Source organism: Beauveria bassiana (genome assembly GCF_000280675.1).
Source record: "Beauveria bassiana ARSEF 2860 unplaced genomic scaffold BBA_S00012, whole genome shotgun sequence".
Taxonomy (NCBI): domain Eukaryota; kingdom Fungi; phylum Ascomycota; class Sordariomycetes; order Hypocreales; family Cordycipitaceae; genus Beauveria; species Beauveria bassiana.
In genome coordinates this window covers 384,971-406,088 of record NW_007930847.1, presented here as the reverse complement: position 1 = coordinate 406,088, position 21,118 = coordinate 384,971, and the positions used below count along the sequence as shown (strand labels likewise).

General features: G+C 54.4%; 6 protein-coding genes across 6 annotated transcripts in view; 2 read left to right on the top strand and 4 right to left on the bottom strand.

The window, feature by feature from the left end:
* Positions 1-218, top strand: part of BBA_05020 (amino acid adenylation domain-containing protein) — a gene marked incomplete at both ends in the record, with an annotated part of 14,674 nt that extends 14,456 nt beyond the window's left edge. Inside the window, one exon of the mRNA XM_008600117.1 lies at positions 66-218. Within this exon, the coding sequence (XP_008598339.1) occupies positions 66-218 (153 nt within the window). The remainder of the gene's footprint in view (positions 1-65) is intronic.
* A 497-nt stretch (positions 219-715) lies between these two features.
* BBA_05019 (GMC oxidoreductase) lies at positions 716-2,353 on the bottom strand (the record flags this gene model as incomplete). The annotated part of the gene is made up of 1 exon (XM_008600116.1): positions 716-2,353. The coding sequence occupies one exon, from the start codon at positions 2,351-2,353 to the stop codon at positions 716-718; it is 1,638 nt and encodes a 545-aa protein (XP_008598338.1).
* A 2,714-nt stretch (positions 2,354-5,067) lies between these two features.
* On the top strand, positions 5,068-6,597 carry BBA_05018 (betaine aldehyde dehydrogenase; the record flags this gene model as incomplete). The annotated part of the gene is made up of 1 exon (XM_008600115.1): positions 5,068-6,597. One exon carries the CDS (start codon positions 5,068-5,070, stop codon positions 6,595-6,597), a length of 1,530 nt encoding a protein of 509 aa, XP_008598337.1.
* A 730-nt stretch (positions 6,598-7,327) lies between these two features.
* Positions 7,328-9,261, bottom strand: BBA_05017 (amidase-like protein; the record flags this gene model as incomplete). Its single annotated transcript, XM_008600114.1, has 3 exons — positions 7,328-8,370; positions 8,441-8,868; positions 8,999-9,261. The coding sequence occupies 3 exons, from the start codon at positions 9,259-9,261 to the stop codon at positions 7,328-7,330; spliced, it is 1,734 nt and encodes a 577-aa protein (XP_008598336.1).
* A 949-nt stretch (positions 9,262-10,210) lies between these two features.
* On the bottom strand, positions 10,211-11,559 carry BBA_05016 (integral membrane protein pth11; the record flags this gene model as incomplete). The annotated part of the gene is made up of 4 exons (XM_008600113.1): positions 10,211-10,585; positions 10,648-10,711; positions 10,766-11,274; positions 11,344-11,559. 4 exons carry the CDS (start codon positions 11,557-11,559, stop codon positions 10,211-10,213), a joined length of 1,164 nt encoding a protein of 387 aa, XP_008598335.1.
* A 2,076-nt stretch (positions 11,560-13,635) lies between these two features.
* On the bottom strand, positions 13,636-18,284 carry BBA_05015 (multidrug resistance protein CDR1; the record flags this gene model as incomplete). The annotated part of the gene is made up of 2 exons (XM_008600112.1): positions 13,636-15,383; positions 15,437-18,284. The coding sequence occupies 2 exons, from the start codon at positions 18,282-18,284 to the stop codon at positions 13,636-13,638; spliced, it is 4,596 nt and encodes a 1,531-aa protein (XP_008598334.1).
* Positions 18,285-21,118: the final 2,834 nt, after the last annotated feature.

Genomic DNA, 21,118 nt, shown 5'->3' with positions numbered 1-21,118 from the left:
CGTTTTTACGTCTTTACGTCTTTTGGTATCACTATCTACCTAGGACAGCTGCTAACAAAGATTAGGACTCTGTGGATGTCGAATTCGCCGTCCGCAACGGCCATCTCGACATGGGCGTATTTGGCCCGCAGACACGCATCACCGATGAGGGAGCGCATGAGCTGGTGCGCAGTGTGGTGCAGAGGCTGAAGAAGACGGTTGAGGCGTGCGTGCATTGAGCATTAGAAAGAAAGCATGAGTAAGCATTAACTATGAGCAAGCATCATGAGCGATGGCATTTCTTTGATCTATTCTTCTTTTTGTCTAGTTTGGTTTTCTTTGATTCATTCTATTTAATGTCATTTGATTTCACCTTGTTTCCTTCATGTCAACGTCGTACAGCTTTTTTTTCGCATTCAATACTACTCTGGACATTCATGGCAAATGATTACCACCAAGTGCATTCATTTTTGATACATCATTTTATTCTTCATTCAGCTATGCTAGCTTAATTGCGTACAATTCATGTTCTGACATCATGCACTGACTGGTATATACATGTACTCATGCCTCGCTGGCCAGGCGGCTGGACACGCTCATCGACCAATACGAGGTTCCCTTGGTTTTCATCTTTATCCAACTTGAATATTTCCAAGAGATTTGACAAAATAAGAAAATTTGACAAAATCAGACGTCAAGATTTTTTCAACGTTTTCACATCCAACAAAACGCTCGTTTACAGGCGAGACTTGTTGGCATCGGGCTTCCAGCCATCCTCCATGGCAATCAACTCAGCAGCGCGCTCACCAATGGCGAGGACAGTCAGCATGGGGTTGATGGAGGGCATCTCAGGGAAGACACCGGCGTCAGCGATACGGAGCTTCTTGATACCACGAACCCTGAGCTCAGGGTCGACGACGGCAAATTCGTCCTTGCTAATGTCACCCATCTTGGTAGTGCCGGCGGGGTGGTAGACGGTGTGGGCAGCGCGACGGGCGTACTCGCTAATCTCCTCGTCGGTCTGGACCTTGGGGCCGGGAGCGACCTCCTGCTTGAGCCAGTTCTTGAAAGGAGCCTCCTGAGCAATCTTGCGGGCGGCCTTGATGCCGTCGACGAGGATGGAGGCGTCGTAGCCCTCGGGATCGGTAAAGTAGCGGAAGTCGAGAGCGGGCTTCACGTTGGGGTCAGCCGAGGTGAGGTAGATGCGGCCACGAGAGCGAGCGCGGGGAATGTTGGGGGTCATGCAGAAAGCATAGCCGTCGGGGATGAGGGGGTAGCCGAGACGCTCCGTGTTGAGAGTAAAGGGAATCTGGTAGCAGTGCATCATAATGTCGGAAGCGGTGCCATCATTGCCAGCGGCATTGGCGGGGTCGCGGCGGATAAAGACACCGGCGTCCGAATCCATCGTGGTCTGGTTGGGAGGAACAGGCTTGCTGAGCTCCCACATAATGATGGTCTCGGGGTGATCAATGAGGTTCTCACCGACACCGGGGAGATCCTTGACGACGCGGATGCCCAGAGACTGGAGCTGGGCGCGGGGGCCGAGACCAGAGTGCAGCATGAGCTTGGGGGTGTCGACTGCACCGCCGGAGAGGATAATCTCCTTGCGGGGACGGAGAGTCATCTTGTGGCCAGACTTGAGAGCAATGTCGACACCAGTGGCAACGTCATTTTCGACGTGGACCTTGGAAACCCAGGTCTCGGTCAGAACGGTGAGGTTGGGGCGGCGCTCGTCGCCGCGGAGAATGGGGTGGATGTAGGCAACAGAGGCGCTGCTGCGCTTGCCGTCGTCGGGGTTGTAGGAAATGTTGAAGAAGCCGGCGCCTTCAGTCAGCTGACCGGTTTCGCGAATCTCGTGGTTGAAGTTGTCAATGACGGGAATGTTGAGAGCGGTGGAGCAGGCCTTGACCCAGTCCTTGCAGAGCTGATTGCGGTGGCGAGCGTGGACGGGCTGAAAGGTGTTGCGGAGGTTGTCAATGTGGCGGGTGACATTCTCAAAGGTCCAACCGGTGCAGCCCTGCTCAACCCAGCGATCGAGGTCGTGACGGAAGGGACGGAAGGAGATGAGGGTGTTGTGGGAGGAGCAGCCGCCGAGGACCTTGGCACGAGAGTGGCGGATGTGAGAGTTGCCGTTGGGCTGCTCGGTGGTGGGATAGTCGTAGTCGAGGTCACCGCCGAGGAGAGAGAGCCATTCACGTAGGTTGAGGACCTGGGAGAGGTTGAAGTCGGAGGGGCCAGCCTCGATGAGGAGAATCTTGCGCTCCGGGAGGTAGCTGGAGAGGCGGGAAGCGAGGACGCAGCCAGCGGTGCCACCACCGACGATGATGTAGTCAAAGGTGGTAGCGGCGGACGCGGGGAGAACCTGGGTGGTCATCTTGGCATATGGGTGCTGAATACTTGAGTCGATGGGAATGAGAAAAGTATCGTGAGCGTTTGACGGGCGAAGTGTGGACTAATAAGAATGAGAAACGTCTGAGTGGAGTAGCAGCAGCAGCAGCAGCAGCAAAGTTTGACCAAAACCGGAGTGGATATGCAGGTCAGGTCAGGGAGCGAGTAAGACGAAAAGCTAGTAAAGTAGGCGATTAAACGTCACTTGTAGCTTTGAGATGGAATAGTCGAAGCAATAGATGGTGAGGGGTGATGGAGGTGAAGGGAAGATGAGGCAAGAGGATAGTTATCTTGGTAGAAAAAAGATGGAGGGGAGAGTTGGGGAAATGGATTTCTTGGAGAATTGGGGGGGAAGGAACCAGTAGATAAGATATTGGGTCGGTTTGCACGGGAAGAAGAAAGTCAGCCAAGCGGTTGAAAAGTTTGGCGCTATTTCTAAATATTGACTAGAATATTTACAGACGACAGTGACGACGACGGCCAAAGAAAAAGAATGATGGCGGCAAGATTGGCCGAGGCGGAGCATCGGAATTGCTAATTGCGATCACGCGAGTTGGCTGCGCAGCAGGTGGACCCTGGGACCCTGGACAAGAGTCAGCTTTTGGCAAAGGGTTCTCACCGACATGCCACCGTGCCGCCCGTCGGTTGTAAAGTCTTAACTAAATATGGTGTTGTGGCCATCACGTACAAAATAGGTGGAAGGATTGATTGTGCATCTCGATATGACACTATCTGCACTGTGATGACTCCGCAGATTTGCATGAGACTGCACAGTGTCAATCTCTTCCCGAGATGCACCGTATAGATTTTGGGCGATGGGCGGGGGCTTGACATGTTGCACCAGCCCCCGCAGCCTTGCTGAGGAGGCTTGCAGCAGCTGGGGTTGCAAGTAAATACACAAACTCGGCATTTTGTTCTCGTTTTGAATTTTCTCAACCATTATTTCTTACTGGTGCAAGAAGCGTCAGTTTTTTTTTTTTTTCCCTTCCTAACCGCTTCAATACGACGCTGCCGTATCATGCAGGCCCATGGTATGGACAGTGGGGTGCAGCCTGCAGGCCCAGTGCCCACCACTGCACGCAAACTTGGCCTCGCTGGTAATCCGTAGCCGCGCTGTGGCCGGCTGTGACCGACTGTAAATCGCTCCAAACCTACCTCGGCCATGATGCCGTGTGTTCCTTTGGTGGCTTGTCCTTTATCATCACTGACTGTTCCAACCTGCCTTTTGGACTTTGTATTCTCCCTCGCAACACCAGACAAACAGCCCATTGCAGCAGCTTCTTAACAACGCCCGCTGGGGCTGGCGGATCCCCCGGCGGGTCGCTGATGTCATTTTGGCCTCTTTTTATCCCCTCCATCTCTGATTTCTGCCTTTCCAACAAGGTTCAACAAGGTTATCCGTCACCCCCGCCGAGACGACGATTTTTTTTTTTTCTTTCCCCTTGGCCACTTGCTGGTAATGGCGATTCAGTTTTTTAGTCACAAACTCCGTTTTCTTCTTGTTCATTGTTTTATATCCCCCGCCGGACCCTGACCCATGTGGACTGCAGTTGCTAGTTAGTGACTGTTTTAGGAAAATGGTGAGGCTTTTCCGAGGGGCGCCGAGCCGCGGTGTCGATTTTGTAAGTTTCAAAGGCCGGATTGCCTGCGTGGATTTTGCATACGGCTTCGTTTTTTTTTTTTAACTGTTTTTTTTTTTTCGCTGTCATGGCCTGTTTTACAGTTATGGCGCCATTTACCGACTTGCTCGTTATCTCAACGCCACGGTGGCTGGCAAGCTGGCTCACGGCTTGATAGCGTCCGGCGGTGGCCAATGTCAAGTCCGGCCCGGACTACACTGCAATTGATAGTCGACACACGGCGGCTACTAGTCCAACGTAGCAACGGCCGGCTTGAGAGCACCTGATCGGACCCTGCTCCGTGTTGCCATCAGCTGCCGGTTTCAACTTGACAAGTGGTACACATTCACTGTTGTAAAAGCGGTATCAAAGCGAGAATACTTTTCAGATCCAGTGGCATTCGCCGCGCGGCTTTCCCAGCATACATGCTGTGTAACATCACATTGCTTCACCATGATGCGCTCTTGAATTGACGAAAAAGGTTTCATTCAATTAGTTTATATTCATTCCTAGTTTATGAACCAGCATTTAGTTACTGATAAATGCGCGCAAGTACTGATATCTGAGAGTGCGAATAATGGTAACGACCAGCACCTTGATAGATGTACTGAGCTGCGGGGGGATCCATCCACTGTAAATTGGCTCCCTTGCCACAATTTATGACCGCTACAACTCGCCCAGCTTGTCACCACAGCCACTGTAACAACCGCTAAAAACATTATTGCTTGGTAATTCTTTGGCCCCCCACTACTCCGTATCTACGTCACGGCCGCCGACTCGCCCGGCTTTCCGCTAACCGCCATCAGCTTTCTTTTCCAGCTCCATCATCACCGACTCCAAAGCTAGTCAATTGCCATTGCTTGCTCAAACAACGTACCTTTCTTGGATATAGCTTTTGCGTCACTCGCCGTCGTCACTTTACCCTCTCATCACCTGCACTGCTGGCACCCTCCACTTGGACACTGAGCTCCCGCGGCCCTCGTCCACCTTTGTGTCACAAAATCTCGGCAGCACACCGCAAACGAAGCCATCACCAACCACAACGTCCACCACCACGTCCACCACCACGTCCACCGCCGCCATGACCTTTGCCAACGAAATTCACACTTTCCACTCTGGCCAGCCACAGCCAAAATCCTCCTCCTCCGCTCACACCTTTCAGTCGCTTGACCCCAGCACCGCCGCGCCCCTCGCCACCATCTACACCTCGACGCCGCAGCAAATCGACGACGCCGTCGCCTCGGCCCACGCCGCCTTCCCTGTGTGGTCGCAGACGCCCGCGCCGCAGCGCGCCGCCATCCTCCTCCGCGCGGCCGCCCTGCTACGTGCGCGCAACGACGCCCTCGCCCTGACCGAGACGCTCGACACGGGCAAGGCCTGGTCCGAGACGTCGACGGTCGACGTCGTCACCGGCGCCGACGTGCTCGAGTACTACGCCCACTTGGTCGCCGGGGGCCAGCCCGGCCAGCACACCCGCCTCCGCAGCGACGCCTACGTCCTCACCTCCCACGAGCCCCTCGGCGTCTGCGCCGGCATCGGTGCCTGGAACTACCCTATCCAAATCGCCCTCTGGAAGTCGGCCCCTTGCCTCGCCGCCGGCAACTGCATGGTCTACAAGCCCAGCGAGGTGACGCCGCTGCACGCAAACACGCTCGCCCAAATCTACGTCGAGGCCGGCGTGCCCCCGGGCGTCTTCAACGTCGTCTACGGCGACGGCCCTAGCGCCGGCGTGCCCCTCGTCTCCCACCCGGGCATCGCCAAGGTCTCCTTCACCGGCCAGGTCAGCACCGGCAGCAAGGTCGCCGCCTCGGCCGCCAAGGACATGAAGGGCATCACCATGGAGCTCGGCGGCAAGAGCCCCGTCGTCATCCTCCCCGACGCGCACCCGGACGAGGCCGCCGACGTGGCCATGGCGGCCAACTTCTTCTCCACCGGCCAGGTCTGCACCAACGGCACCCGCGTCTTTGTGCCCGACACGCTGCTGCCCGCCGTCGAGCAGGCCCTCGTCAAGCGCTGCCGCGAGGGCATCCGCATGGGCATGCCGCGCGACGAGTCGGTCAACTTTGGCCCCGTCGTGTCGGCCCAGCACCGCGACAAGGTCCTCGCCTACATCCGCCACGGCAAGGACGTCGACGGCGCCCGGGTCCTCTACGACGGCGCCCGCGACGCCCAGAGCCGCAAGCCCACGCCCGGCGGCTACTGGGTGCCGCCCGTCATCTTTACCAGCTGCACCGACGACATGCGCGTGGCCCGCGAAGAGATTTTCGGCCCCGTCATGTGCGTGCTGCCCTACGCCGTCCGCGGCCGCTCCCAGGACCAGTGGCTGCCCGAGGTGGTGCGCCGCGCCAACGACACGCCCATGGGCCTCGCCGCCGGCGTCGTCTCGTCCGACGTCGGCCTCGCGCAGGACGTGGTCCGCCAGCTGCACGCCGGCATCACCTGGATCAACACCTGGGGCGAGTCGCCCGCCGAGATGCCCGTCGGCGGCTGGAAGATGAGCGGCCTCGGCTTGGAAAACGGCGAGGAGGGCATCCGCGCCTACATGCGGACCAAGAGCACCCTCGTGCAGCTCGGCAAGGGAGCCTGCGCCGGCTTGTTTGCGAAGCTGTAGAGTATGTATGGTAGATTTTTTTGTTTTTTGTTTTTATTTTTTCTTCTTTTTGGTAGCCTAGTTTTTTATTTCATTTTGTATGGTACATGTGAAAAGCGAATCAAAACTGAATAAAAGTCAATTTGAATGAGAAATTAAGTATGCCAAGTCTTGAATTAAAACGTCTTTGTTGACATAAAATCTGTCGCCGCTGTCCGCACGCCACGGTAGAGACGCCTCCGGCATGGCGTCGAGTACCTACGCAACGTCGTGTCTCCAGCAAGTAGAGCGCCACAAACTCAATCTTGTCAAGCGCACAGATTGGTGAGGATGGAGCGGGACATTGTAAGCGGATAATCGGGGTCTACAGTATGTATAACTATCATCCTTCGCCTTGGACAGAGCATCTCATTACATCTAGTCATTCTCGAATATAAGAATACTGGTTCTTCATGTATAGTGGTCTACAGTATGTAACCATGATTTTTCGCCTTGGACAGACCATCTCATTAGACTTGGTCCTTCTCGAATATAAGAATACTGGTCATTAATGTATAGTGGTCTACAGTATGCAACTATAATTTTTCGCCTTGGACAGAGCATCTCCTTACACACCGTCATTCTCGAGTATATAAATACTGTTTGTTAATGTATAGTGGTGGTGTAGTATATACAGCCCGACTTGACCCCTTCCAATTCTTTTGGGTATCAAAATTGGGCAACACTCAGTATAATAATAAATGGAGCCACATCAAAACGGCACCGGAACGTTGCGCTCAAGATAGCCACGCCAAGTCGGCCGAGTACGCTTCAGCGTCGTCGTGTTGGACGTGAGCTGCAGGTCCTCAATGGCGCTCGCCCACCTGACCAGCTCGTCCTCGCGCCAGGCCGTCTGCAAAATGGCCATGCCAAAGGGCATGCCCGACTCGGCGCTCACGCCGACCGGAATCGTCACGGCCGGGTAGCCGGCCTGCGCGGCCTGCTGGTAGCTCTGCCCAACGCCGGGGGGCACCAGCAGGCCGTTGAGGCGGGTGCCGTTGTGGCGGAGCGCGTCGTCGATGCCCCTGCGCGCCGTCGACTGGCAGTACGCGAGCGCCTGAAAGTACGTCTCGTCCTGGACGCCCCGGGTTTCCTGCGAGGCGAGGAAGACGTCCTGGCCAGAGTACCAGGCCGGGTGGCCGAGGGGCCAGGGACGGCCGCCCTCGGCGCCGTCATTGTCAAAGTTGTACTGGATAATGTCGTCGACGGTGCGCATGTTTGTGTTGGTGAGCTCGTCGAGGTAGGCATTCATGTTGTTGTAAAAGTCGACCTTGACGTACGTCAGCTCCGACTCGTTGGCGCGGCCGCGCGCCGTGTTGCCCCAGTCCCAGTCCCAGCCGTCGGGGCTGACAATGGTCTCGTGGTCGGTGATTTCGGTGCCGTTGATAATGGTGGCGCCCGCGTCGCGCATCATGTCCAGCAGCTGCGTGAGCGCCGCCAGCTGCTCGTCGTCGGCGAAGCGCCAGTAGCTCATCCAGGGCAGGCCAAAGCGCGCGCACTTGAGCGCCGACTTGTTGGCGAGCAGCGATGCGTAGCCCTTTTCGGGCGCCTTCTTGATGCCGTCGGCGAGCGTGTAGTTGTCACGCGGGTCCGGCCCGTGGATGGCGTCAAAGGCGTAGACGGCGTCGCGCACGGTGCGGCCAAAGGTGCCCACCGAGTCCTGGTGCTCCGTCTCGGGGATGACGCCGGCGCGCGACGTGCGGCCGACGGTGGGCTTGAATCCGACAAGGGCATTGCGCGAGGCAGGGTTGATGACTGGCCCATGAATGGAGATTTTAGTAAAATAAATCGAAAACAAAGAAAAGCAACAAGATGAGAGACGTACCGCTGCCGTCAGTCTCGGTGCCGAGCGAAAAGGCGGCAACGTTGGCGGCGACGCCGACAGCGCTGCCGGAGCTGCTGCCGCCGGGGTTCACAGTGAGGTTGTACGAGCTGCGGCACTGCCCGGCGCGTCCGGAAAAGCCCTCGGAGTAGTTGCTGCTGCGCATGTCGGCCCACTCGCTGAGCGTGGCCTTGCCGAGGAGCACGGCGCCGGCCTCGCGGAGCTTGGCCACGACGTGCGCGTCGCGGGGCACGATGCTGCCGAGAAGAGCCAGGCTTCCGGCCGTCGTCTCCATGTTGTCCTTGGTGGCAATGTTGTCCTTGACGGTAAAGGGGATGCCGTGCAGCGGACCGCAGGGCTTGCCGCTCTGGCGCTCCTCGTCGCGCTGGGCAGCAATGGCGAAGACGTCGGGGTTGATTTGCATCACAGAGCTGAACAGATTTTTTTTTTTTTTTGGTTAGCAAAGGCTTATTAGAGTTGAGTCGAAAAGACCATCTCGAGTGTTTAGCAAAAAGAAAAAAAAAAGAAAAAAAAGAAAAAAAAAAAAGAAAAAGGCCGTACTTGATGTAGTCTTGAGTCTGGATTATCCTGGTCAGGTAGCATCCCACCAGCTTCAACGACGTCAGGTTGGTATTCGCCATGGCCTCTTGCATCTGATCAATGGTGGCCTCCTCCAGCTTCAGGCCGTGGCAGTCAGCCATGGGAAAGAGCTCAGTCGTGTTGGCATTTTCCTGCAGCGGAAGCAGCGGCGGCGTAAGCTGCGTGTCAAAGGCGCCAACTGCGACGACCAAGAGCGCCGCAGCCGACAAGATGGCAGCATGCATAATGACGGATCGGCGGCTAAGGGCAGGAAAAAGGTGCTGCTGCTGCTGCTTGTCGATCTCTGTCGTGCAATTGTTCCTGTTGTGGCAGCCAAACTGCTGGTATCATGCCAGAGAGAGGGCAGAGAGATGCGCGGCCAGCGCTCTACATATAACGTCTCTTTAGACTTTCAACGGCATGATCCGCCGCCAGTGGGCGGGATATACCACTAACCTATGGATAGGGTAAATTGAAATTGACAGTGCATCTAAACCTTGATGCAAGACTGCAATTGGCTTCCCCCCCCCCTTGCATCCAGTCAGCTGGCGATCCCTGTCAACGCGTGTCAAAATCTCCAGGTGCCCGAGTCGTAAATTATCAATATTGTGTGAATATTGTGGTGCCCTCAACCCCAACAACGTGGCAAACTGACAAGTGCGTCGGGGGGGACCTTCTTTCCGACTTCTTTTGCGACTTCTTTCCGCGGCGCTAGCTACTGCAAAGTCGCAAAACGTCGGCCAACAAATCAATAAATGGCGCTGCAAATGTATCCAGTTCCGAAGGTGGCTTGAGCTTCTCTTTCCCCCCCACCGCTAGGACGGCAGCAGCTCAATGACTCGCTTTCTTTCATTGCAGGCAACAAGGCGGGCTCGCTAGTGGATATTATTGATGTGGGCAGGAGACAATTCAACGAACGGACTATTATTATGATTAAAATACAGAAATCCACCAATATTCCGTCAAGGACCCAAAGAGGAAATTTTCGGCCTATTTCGTGTCCTTATTTCCTAGGGCAGATCACGTCACTCTAGCGTTGGATAGTCCTTGTTCCCTAACTAGTGCACAACTGGCAATGGATAGCGAACAGACCATTTCGAGACGACTCCGAGTTTCAGTTGACAGCTCTATGCTTTATGCTATATAACAAAAAAATTACAGGGCCTATATACTACACCCCACCTCGCAGAATCGCTACCGGCGAGCCTGTCCTTCTTGTATGTCAAAGTCCACCTTGACATAGATGCCATCTGTTGATTTGGCGCTGTGAAAATCATCCAGACTGATATTGTTTCCGGCGCTCACCGCCGTCTCGTAGTTGGGCGCAACAATCTCGTCTCGGCTCGCCAGGTGTTCGCTCCGCTGTCTGAGGGTGCCGAGTTTCGTGGCGCCCGAGTCAGTCGTCTTGTTCTGTTTCCCACGTCCCGTCGAACCCGACGTCTCGCCAGTATGTTTTTTGCCCAGGACAAACTTGTCAAAGATGGGTTTGACGCCGGGAACAGATAGCGCAATCAAGGTCGCGCCAATCTCGGCCACTTCAACGCCCAGCATTGGATTGTACTCCCACGACTAGTCATGACATGTTAGTGAGCCAAAAACGCCGTATCAAAAGTCGCAACTACTAGGCTTACCATGTCGGCTTCCCATTGACCACGAATTACCAGAATCAATCGTGCAATGGAGATGGCAATCACTCTGAACAACATGCCGTTAGCGCAGTACGGTTAACAGTTTGGGCACTATCCTTACAGAATTCCAGGCAAGAGAATCGATCCAAGCTGAATTTTTCTCTTGCGATTCATCTCCAAGGTCCAGAGCATTGCAATAGGAATACCAAAGATGAGCAAGTCGCACAGCAGCGATACGGATGAGTTGACACTGTACACCAAACCCCATTGGAGGCATTGGAAACGCTTAAACTCGGGTTGGAACTCGTAGGGCCAATACCCCGTGGCCGGTTTGCAGTGAAAAATGATTAAAAAGATTTGCGGTAGAAATCCTGCAATGAGGATCCCAAAGACGGCTTGAATTGCGATTTTGAACTTGTGATGCATGTTGCAAAGCCGATAGTAAAACGCCAGTCCAGACACGCGACAAAGGAGCAGCGCAATCGTGTAGATGATGTGGGCGATAAAGTCCACCAGCTGCGTCAATAGCTGCGTGTCGTTGTCGAGGATAATCTCAATGTACGCAAAGTGGCGACCCGAACCGAGTCGTATCAGGTGAATGCAAAGAGCAACAAATGCTATAAAGCAAGACTTGTCAAAAGCGAATTGTTAGCACAAACTTGGTGATGCTACCATCATCATTCAAAGAGGACAAGATACCAGAGATGCCAAGGCCAGGCCATCGTCAATACCGATACGCTTGACGACGAATGCTCGCGAGGCCAGGCGACAGAGAACCACGGAGCATGTCAGTACGGCCACAATCACAATGGCAATGATGGCAGGCCGATCCTTGGATTCGTTGAGAAAGGCCTCGGTGATGCCGTCTGGCAGCTTGCCATTGGCAGCGGCCTCGGCCACTTTGGCTTCAGACATGATCTTGATATAAACGCACCAGGAACCTCAATCAAGAGAGATAGCATGCACAAAGAAGGGTTTAGGACCTTCATCTACATTTTTACAGATCAAATCGAGACGATGGCTCGCTCGCCCCTGGCAGCCAGCTCGGCTAGCAGCCTTGTTCAAGATTCCAGGGACCTGAGTCGTGAACCATGCACTTGTTTTGCAAACGAGTGTGTGTGGGCTCTCTTCTTTTCCCCTGCGAACCAAAGCAACTAATCGGGTTGAGCGCTCATCCGAACGGTTTCGACGACGGAGTGAAAGATGGGTTGAGCGGAACTTGAGCCACACTAGTCCCCCCTCCCCTCCATACGGGCGGGACAGAAGAGTATCATAGTTGTTTGCCCAGCTACTATCAGTCATCACCCGAGTCGCAAAAAAGTACAAGGCGGTCGCAGGCTTGCATGAACTGGACATGCTGAAACAGTCCGCCCTGCAGCATTGATTCCTTCCGAAATAGCAGCCTTGTGGACCTCTCAGCTCTACTTACAGACTAACGTCCGCCTCGTGGGAGTCAAGTTTCACTTTGCTCTCAGGGGGGCAAATCGAGGCACATCCTGATCAACCTAGTGAAAATCTGCAACAACGAGGGGCTATTTGACATGCGCCGAAAATTGTTTTACTCTGGAGTTCCTGTAAACGAAGCTCCAACGCGCGTGAAAAGAAGGGGAAAAAAAATTTAGACAGCCAAGCAAGCCACCAAGTCCACTGTGCAGGATTGGGAATGTGAGCTGTCGATCTACCAAGTCAGCCATCAGTACATACAAGCTTAATTTCTAACTAACTACTTGTAGTTTAGTTGCTCTAGCAGGGGATCTTCTTCTGGATTTTGCGAAATTGAAACATGCGGAAAACCAACCGCAGCTCTCCGTTGGGATGACCGATAAGCAGCGTTGGATGAAGGATCACTGTTGATTAAACTACATTTAAACTACACGAGGCAGAAGGCAGCCCGTGAGCCCCCTGTTTTCATCCTGTTTCTCTGTCGCAATAGTGCACGCCTTTGGCAGCTAACTAGTAAGAAATAAGAAGGAAACAGCTTCATGCTGCCATTAGCGGAGCCGGCCCGCAGCAAGTCGTGACGCAGTGCAATTCTCCATCCGTAGTTATTCATCCACCCATTATTTTACCACGCTACATCCATACATGCGCCGGATGAAGAGCATCAATATGAAGGTATTCCTTTATTGACGTTTTGTCAAGGACTCCCCCGGTTATAACAGCTTGTTGTCCACTCACGATACCCGCCAGTGCGCCACACTCGCCCAACTCCTCCACCGACAAGAAATCCTCCGCTCGCAGCGGAGCTCGCAGCTCGCCGCGCCCAGTCCGTAATTTATACTACGCCAGTGTCGCCGCGCATCTTTTACCGTCCGATGTTGCCGAGGCGTAAATTGGCATGTCACTCGTTTAAAATGACAGCGGAGCTCGTCGCATGAGACAAACCTTTCTAGATAATAAAGCCCTGCCTGCTTGCTGTCTGATGAGAAGACTATTAGATTCTTGGCCTGTTTGTGGGGACCTAGTAACTTGTCTGTTTGTGGCTTCGGTACTTGAAAAGAAAAAAAGCTGCTAAAGATGCATACTCGGGTTTGCCCCCCGTTGCGGATTTATAAAGCCTTCATCAGCCATTTATAGACATGGCCCATCTGATAAAAGTTGAACTCGGCAAATTTCGGGCTTCGTGGCCAGAGACGCACAAACTGCGTTGATTTGACCTCGACGTACCAAAATCGCAAACCCATCTGGTTGAGAGAAAAAAGGGCCAATATATGAGAAAGATTTTTACAAACTCCACATCACTGTCGAGTGTCATGATTGTAGATGATAGCCCGAATTTGATTCCAGAGGATGCGACGGACAAGCGCGTCGGCAGCGTCTGGAGAAAGAATGCTATATTCTACCAGTCATGAAAGCGAGTAAACAAAAGAAGATGCATGTATTAGACAGATGGCACTAAGAAAATCTAAATATAAAATAAAACGAAAGAATTTTGTCCCTTTTTTTTTTTTCCTTCAAAAAAGTAAATCGTCGAGCAAGTCGAGACGTATTTTAATTGGCGACAGGAGGCGTAGATGTAGCCGAGCCACTATTAGTCGCCTTTTCCGATACAGCCTCCTCCTTCTTTGGTTTGGCCGCCTTTTTACCACTGAATAGGTTTCCGAGTCCGAAGCCGCCCTTGCGGACTCTAAAAATGTAGTAGAGGAAAATGGCCATGGCAATGTTGAAAACAATGTACACCCACATGAGGCCAAAGTTGCGCCAGCGCTCGCTCCAGTAGATGCGCGAGCCCGCCAGGAACTGGTCAGCGACCCGGTACGAGCAGTATCGGCAGTCCGCCGTGGCGTCGGGATTCTGCAACGTGCCGGGTGCGGAGCCCGCCAGAGGCGCGAGGTAGCTGCCGCACGTCTGCCCGTCGCGCGGGTCAAAGATTTGCGTCTCCGTTTCGGAACACGTAACCTCGCGGCCGTGCAGCATGGTTGCGACGATGCCGGCGATCCAGTACGTAAAGGGACTGACGCGGTACATGAAGATCCAGAAGCCGGGCAGCGCATTGGGCGGCTGCAGCACACCGTTGAACAGAATGCTCATCAGGACGAGGACCGTGACGATGCTCGACGCCGTCTGCGCATCCGGCATGGCGGCAATGGTCATGTGCGCAAACGACGAGGCGTAGAGGAACAGCTGGATAACAAAGAGCAGCACCAGACCCTGGCGATCAGACGTCTGGATGCCGACAACCGGGTAGTAGAAGCAGGCCCAGATCAGGATAGCCGCCACAACCTGGTACGGAATCTCCACGATAATGTTGGCAAGAACAAAGGCAATCCACGAATAAGCCTTGCTTGGTCTCTCGCGGACCTCGTACAGCGATCGCTGCGTGACAAAGAGAGGCTGAATCTGCTGAACAAGTGTAGGAAAAATGTTGGTAATCATAAAGACGGAGAACATGACAATCTGCATCCCACCAAGACTGGGCTTGGCGTCGAAGAATGTGAAACCAATAAAGAGACCTGCCGCAACGCTGAGAGCAATCTTGGCAACGACGTAGCTGGGCATGCGCCAGTACTGCTGGAAGACGCGGTAGGTGACCTCGCGAAGCTGCGTGGCCAGCGGCATGGCGAATTCGGTATGGTCATCGGAAGACGTCGAGTCCGTCTGGCGGGTCTCTGACTGAACGCGGTCAAGTTCCTTTTGCACGGCAACGCTCTCCCGACTATCGTTCCAGACCGACTGCCAGTCCTTGCCCTTGTCGTTGTAGCCGTTGTTGACAACCTCGAGCATGTATTCAGCCGGGTTTTCCTGATCGTCGCACTTGCGGGCTCCGTTGCCTTCAAAGTAGTCGAGAAGCGTTCGCGAATTGTCACCAATCTCGCCAAAGTAGACAGTCTTGCCGCCCTTGGCCAAGAACAGGAGACGGTCGAATTCTTGAAAGAGAATCGCAGAGGGCTGGTGGACAGTGCAGAGAATGGCCTGCCCGGAATCGGCCAGCTTGCGCAAAAACGAGCAGATGGACCAGGAAGATTGCGAGTCGAGACCACTCGTGGGCTCGTCGAGGAAGAGGAGCAGCTTGGGCTTTGCAGCGAGCTCGACACCAATGGTCAGAAGCTTGCGCTGCTCGACGTTGAGGCCTTCACCGGGTACACCAACAACGGCGTTGGCGAATTCTTCCATGTTGAGCATCTTGATGACATCTTCGACAAAGTCGTACTTTTCCTGTTTGCTGACCGTCTTGGGCTGGCGAAGCATTGCGCTGAATCGAAGACTTTCACGGACCGTTGCGGTTTCGAGATGGAGATCTAATGTTTTAATTAGTCAAAGCCCAGGCGAATGTTGAGATGATGACACGTACCTTGTTGCTGGACATAGCCGGTGTTGCGCTGGAAACTGGCATCGAGAGGCTTTCCGCTGACGAGCATGTCGCCAGTAATGACGCCCATGGTGGTTCGCTGAGCCAGCACATCCAAAAGTGTCGTCTTACCAGCACCAGATACACCCATGAGAGCAGTCAGAGTGCCAGGCTTGACCCATCCGGAAACGTGGTCCAGCAGTCTTCTCTCCCCGCCCTTGTAGGGGATATCATATACCACATCGCGCCAGGTAAAGACGTCGGTTTGAGGGGGTAGTGGCACCTCTTCGGCGTTTTCCTCCTTGGTTTTTTCAGTTTCAGCGGGCTTCTTGCCTCCCTTGAGGAGGTAGCTGGGAACATGGCCTCGCTGGAAAACGAGAGCCTCGGCAGTGCTGGTGGTGGACGAGTTGATTTCGGTCACGATAAAGTACATGATCATGAACGCAATCAAAAAGGCAAAGAGGATTCCAAGATTTCTCCAGACATGAGAGTAGTGGTACTGGTAGCTCGCGTCGATGAAGGCATCGCCACTGACCGTCTCGGAGCCCTTGACGGAACCAGCGACGGCGCAGACAAAGGAAGTGCCGATACGAGGCTCGTATGGAGGAACAAAAGAGCTTGGACCACAGGGAAAATTGCGACCATGGAATTCATTGGCGACGAGGATCTCAAAGGCGTAAAAGATGGGATTGATCCATCTGAGCCAGGCGAACCAAGGATGCATGGACGGCTGCGGAATAACGAAACCGGTATAAATGACGAGGACCAAGACCATGACACCAGACAGACCCATGGCTTGTGAGACGGTCCTGGTAGAGGCTGCCAAGGTTCTAAAGACTGCGCTCATGACAAAGGTGGTCATGAATGTAATGAGGAAAAACAGAAAGAATTGGGCAGGCTCGCGACGAAGTCCAGTCATAAAGTAGAGGATAATGTTGAAGACGACCGCAGTGATGAACTTGATTGGTATATCAGACAGGATGCCGGCCATGGCCTCGGTAGCGGGATGATAAAAGGCATACGAGGCCTGCTTCTCGACAATGGGCCGCTGGGAGTAGAGACTGTTGATTTCGGAAATGGCCGTGAGGGCGTTCATGAGAATCGCGATAAAGAGCACAGAGCCGCGCGCAAAGAAGCCATCCGTGGTGGCGGGGTTCCCGTAAAAGGCGCTTCCCACAATGAGAGCGATGAAGACGTGGCTGGCGACCTGGGCCGACTGGGCGGAAATGTCGCCCCAGATGCGCTGGTAGGCGCGGCGGGTGTTTGCCTTGATCTGCATCCAGGTGCTGATGAGGTAGGGCGACTTGGGACGGACGTGGCGGGCCTGCATGGCGTTTTTGCGCTCGCGCAGCTGCGCCACGCTGTGCTCCTGGTTGCTGCCGCTAAACTCGCGATCGTGCGCGTCAATCTCGGCGAGCAGCGCGCGGCGGTCCGCCGACTGCAGCCAGGCCTTTTCAAAGTCCTCGGGCGTGCGCGGCACCTTGTTTTCGAAGCCTTGCCGCGTCTGCCGCTCGCCCGGGTTGGTGATGGAGGTGAGAAAGTCGCCCGTCGTTTGCCGCGGCGGGCAGTACCAGCCCATGTCCTCAAAGTAGCGCTTGGCCTGGCCCGCGGGGCCAAAGTAGATTTGCCGGCCCTCGTACAGCACCGTCGCCTTGTCAAACAGGTCGTAGATGGCCTGGCTCGCCTGGTAAATGGCCACGGCGCACACGGCGTCGCCAATCTGCGTCACCGTCCGCAGGCTCTGCACAAACTTGAACGCCGTGGCCGAGTCGAGGCCGCGCGTGCTATTGTCCCACGCGCTAATCGGCGAGCCCGCCAGCAGCATCTCGGCGATGCTCACGCGCTTGCGCTCGCCGCCAGACACGCCGCGCACAAAGTCGTCGCCGACTTTGGTGTTGTACGTGTGGCTCAGCCCAAACGACGCCATGACCACCTTGACCATGTACTTTGCGTACTCCTTGCGCGACATGCCCTGGATGCGCTCCTGCGGCGTCCGCACCGACGCCGCAAACTCGAGCGTCTGCCCGACCGTCAGATGCGGAAAGTGCTTGTCCACTTCCTGGTTGTACGACGTCTCGCCCTTGAACTCGGCCATCATCTGCTTCTGCGGGATGCCGCTGTAGTGAATCTCAGTCTCGTCGCCCAGCTTGAGGCCGTACAGCTCGCCGCAAATGGCCTTGAGCATGGTGCTGCACCCGGACCCGGGCCGCCCGAGCACCACGAGCAGCTCCCCGGGCTTGAGGATGCCGTTGAAGCCGTGCAGGATCTGCTTGTGCTCCTTCTTGCCAAAGTGGAAAGACTCGCCGAGCCGCAGCGGCGCCATCAGCAGCGAGCCCACCGTCTTTTGGATCTGCACCGCGTCGCCCGAGCCAAACACGTCGAGGTTGCGCCAAGACACGCCCGTGTTGGGGCCCATGCGGTTCTCCTTGCGCACCTGGCTCACAAAGTGGCGCACCCACTTGCCGAGATCGAAGCTGTCGCTCTGCGGATCGAGCCGCGGGTCGTCCCAATCGAGCCCGACGCCGCCGCCGCCCTGCTGCGACGGCACCTGCTGCAGGCTGGCCACGCTCGACCGCCGCCGGCTGATTTGGCTCGCGATGCGCATAATCTCCTCGCGGTCGTTGTCGGCAATCATGGCCTCGGTGTTGCGCCGGCTGAGCGGCGCCACCCGGTCGGCGCGCTCATCCTCTTCCGAGTCTTCGAGCTTGACTGGCTTTTCTATATCTTGGCGCGCGTCAATCTGGTCGGCGGCCGGGCCGGGCTGCTGCTGCTGCTGCTGGGGCTGGTACTCGAGCGCCGGCGCCACATCGAGGGCTGGCTGAATGGTGTTGTTGTCGTTATTGGTCGCCATCTTGCAGACCTCACAAAAATGCTGTCAAGAGAGTGTTGAAGGGTGAAAAGGCCCTTTCGTTTACCGGGCACGCGCGCACACACACACACACACAATGTGTAGGCCGTATGATGCGTGTATGACGGTATTCAGGCTCTCTTACTCTGGCAATGTATTAGTGGAAATCAAAGACAATTATAACCTGAGGCGGGACACACTGGGTATTTTAATCAACTACAAGTCCTGGCAGAGGGGGGCCCGACAAAGTCCGGAAGATGCCCTTTTTTTTTTCTTCACAAATCGCTACGCATCGTTTGGTTGCTCCGGACTTACCTGGGGCGTGAGAGTGGCCACCCCTCCTCCATGACAACTACAGTTGCAAAGTTGGTTCCAGCTTTGCGAGTAACTAGCTCTGGGGCGTGGATCTTGGATCAGCCCATTGAACATGGGCTTGGCTCTGTCCGGCTACGGATTTTAACGCCCACTACTCACAGCCCCGGGAGCCCATAAAAAAAAAGAGAGAGAAAGACATCAGCGCAGATAAGCACACGGCCCTTCGGGACGGAACTCTGGTACTCCCCGTATAGTTTTAGTTTAGTTTATTATGCACAGCGGGGATGGGTTCAGCGCTTGGAGTTCCTGATACATAGAGTTGACGCTGCTAGTGTTTATCATCTGGGCTAATTGGTTGCTCGGGCTGCTTCCGGCTAGTCTCTCATTCCCCATTCTGCTGGTGACGATGATGGCGCATCTCCAAGAGAAACAGTAATTGGAGTAGTTAGTCCACGATTGGTTAAGCTGCAGAGTGTTCGGTAGTTGTTTATTAATCTAGTTCGTGGTGTGCAGAGCCGTCAGCCTTGGATATATCATGCATCCATCCAAATAATTGACGTTGTCAGGTGAGCCCCATCTCTCAAACATGCAAATAAAAACCCTTGTTCTTCTAGGCCTTTGGAATGTAAACAGAACGTCGCACAGACCGCGACAAGGCATGCACTCATAGCCTGTCGGTTGTCGTCTTTAGTTTTTAGCCTCTGCTTTGTTTTGGGCAACGGTTTGGGCTGAAACTCAAAAGTCCGCCCATCCAACAAAATAAACTTTTCCTCTTCCCGTCCCGACTTGCTTCTCCGCACGCCAGGCTTCCAGAGGGCCTGGCCCTACCTTCTTGGAAATATCATGAATGATCCCAACGGAGAAGAAATCCGCATCACAATCTGACAAACAAAAAAAAAAGGCAAATGACGTAAATTTACATTGCCACCTTGAGATACGGCCTTGTTCCGTCCGTGCTAAGTCTCCGCGTATTCGGAAGCCTCGGGCCCATCAAGGCTGGGCCTACGGTGATGCACAAGTTAGAGATGCCAGGTCCATTGCAAGGTGGAGAATCCCGAAACCGCCACGAATGAGCAAATGCACGTTGATAACATCTCGACCGGATTATACCTTTTTTTTTCTTTCTTTTGGCTAGTCAGTCACCAGTCTCTCGCTTCAGATTTTCAACTGCCGGGACAACTAGATACTCTGGCTCTCGGCACCGAACCATGGACCTTGCTCTAATAATGCGAGAAAGAACTATTGCTCAATAGCGTGAGAACAAGTTCCTTTGCCGTCAACACCAAGCCCTGGCTGGGTTACACGAAGAGCCAGCAGGATCACCGGTGCCCCGGGTTCCTGGGCCGCAGAACGCCCCATCTACATCTTGCGTCATCTAATTACAGCCCTTCGTCTATTATTATCAATTTGCAAAGAGCGCGGCATCGCGCGGAGCTAACAGTGAGTGATGCCGGCTGTCGGGACGGTGACGGAGCCCGACGGTCAAATTGCTCCGTTATAAATCCTTTTAGTTGTGCTTTCTGAGTCCAAAATATTTATGCTCAAGTCCCGCCGGGTGAAATCAATTTTTCCCAACTTTCGACCTCGTAAAACCCCCCTGCATCCACCCAGAGCGTCGTCAGTGGACAGGAGTTTTGTTAGCACCGAAATCTCCGGTTCTGGGCAGCCTCTTCTTCTTTCGCTTCTCCCTAAGCCTAGCAGTATTTACATGGATAGATTCTTCATCTTGATTTGATACACGATTTCGCAGCAAATGCAATCGAATCAAACGCGCAGACTTCTTCCTATATCTTGTCTTTACAAACGGCGTGGCCGACCATTCATAACGCTCCTCCCCCACTTCCCAGGCCGCCACATGTCCGCTAGAATTTTATGCATGCATGCCGCCTTTTGCACAAAGCTACCAAAAGATAAAGTCCGCCATGACGTCTTCTTTTTTTCTTTCGCAAACCAGCCTAGCAATTGTGTCCTCGTTAGATCCCGGCGCCCTCGCGGGAATAATTGTGATTTTTTTTATCCTAATTAATTATCAATAGCAATCAACGGAGACGGCATTGACGATAAGGGGCCCAGACACCGTTCCCGCAATCGCCCGTCGACCAACATCATACCCTAGACAGGTCCGCCTCCGTGGTCACATTCAAGCTGGGGACCGTTCAGCAAAAACAGACGTGATACGCGTAGTCAGGGGTCGCCGTGGTCCCTTATTAATTCCTGGATCGACACGACGACTGAGCCACGCGGGCCCGAGTCAACGCCGTTCACCTAACAGCGCCCGCCGGCTTCCTCGGCGGCCTACAATCGCGACGGCGGCGGGCCCGTGTCCGTCTATGTAAGACACGCCTTCACCCCGATGACAGTGTTCCGGTTGAAGCGCCCACCCGCCACGACATGCAACTCGTCAATCAATTGCACGCAGTCAGGCTGCGTGGTTCCTTAATTCCACTTCTTTCATCTGTAGATTTTCGAAGCTGCTACTTATGCGCTTCATACACTGCTCTTTATATGGTATCTAGAAAATT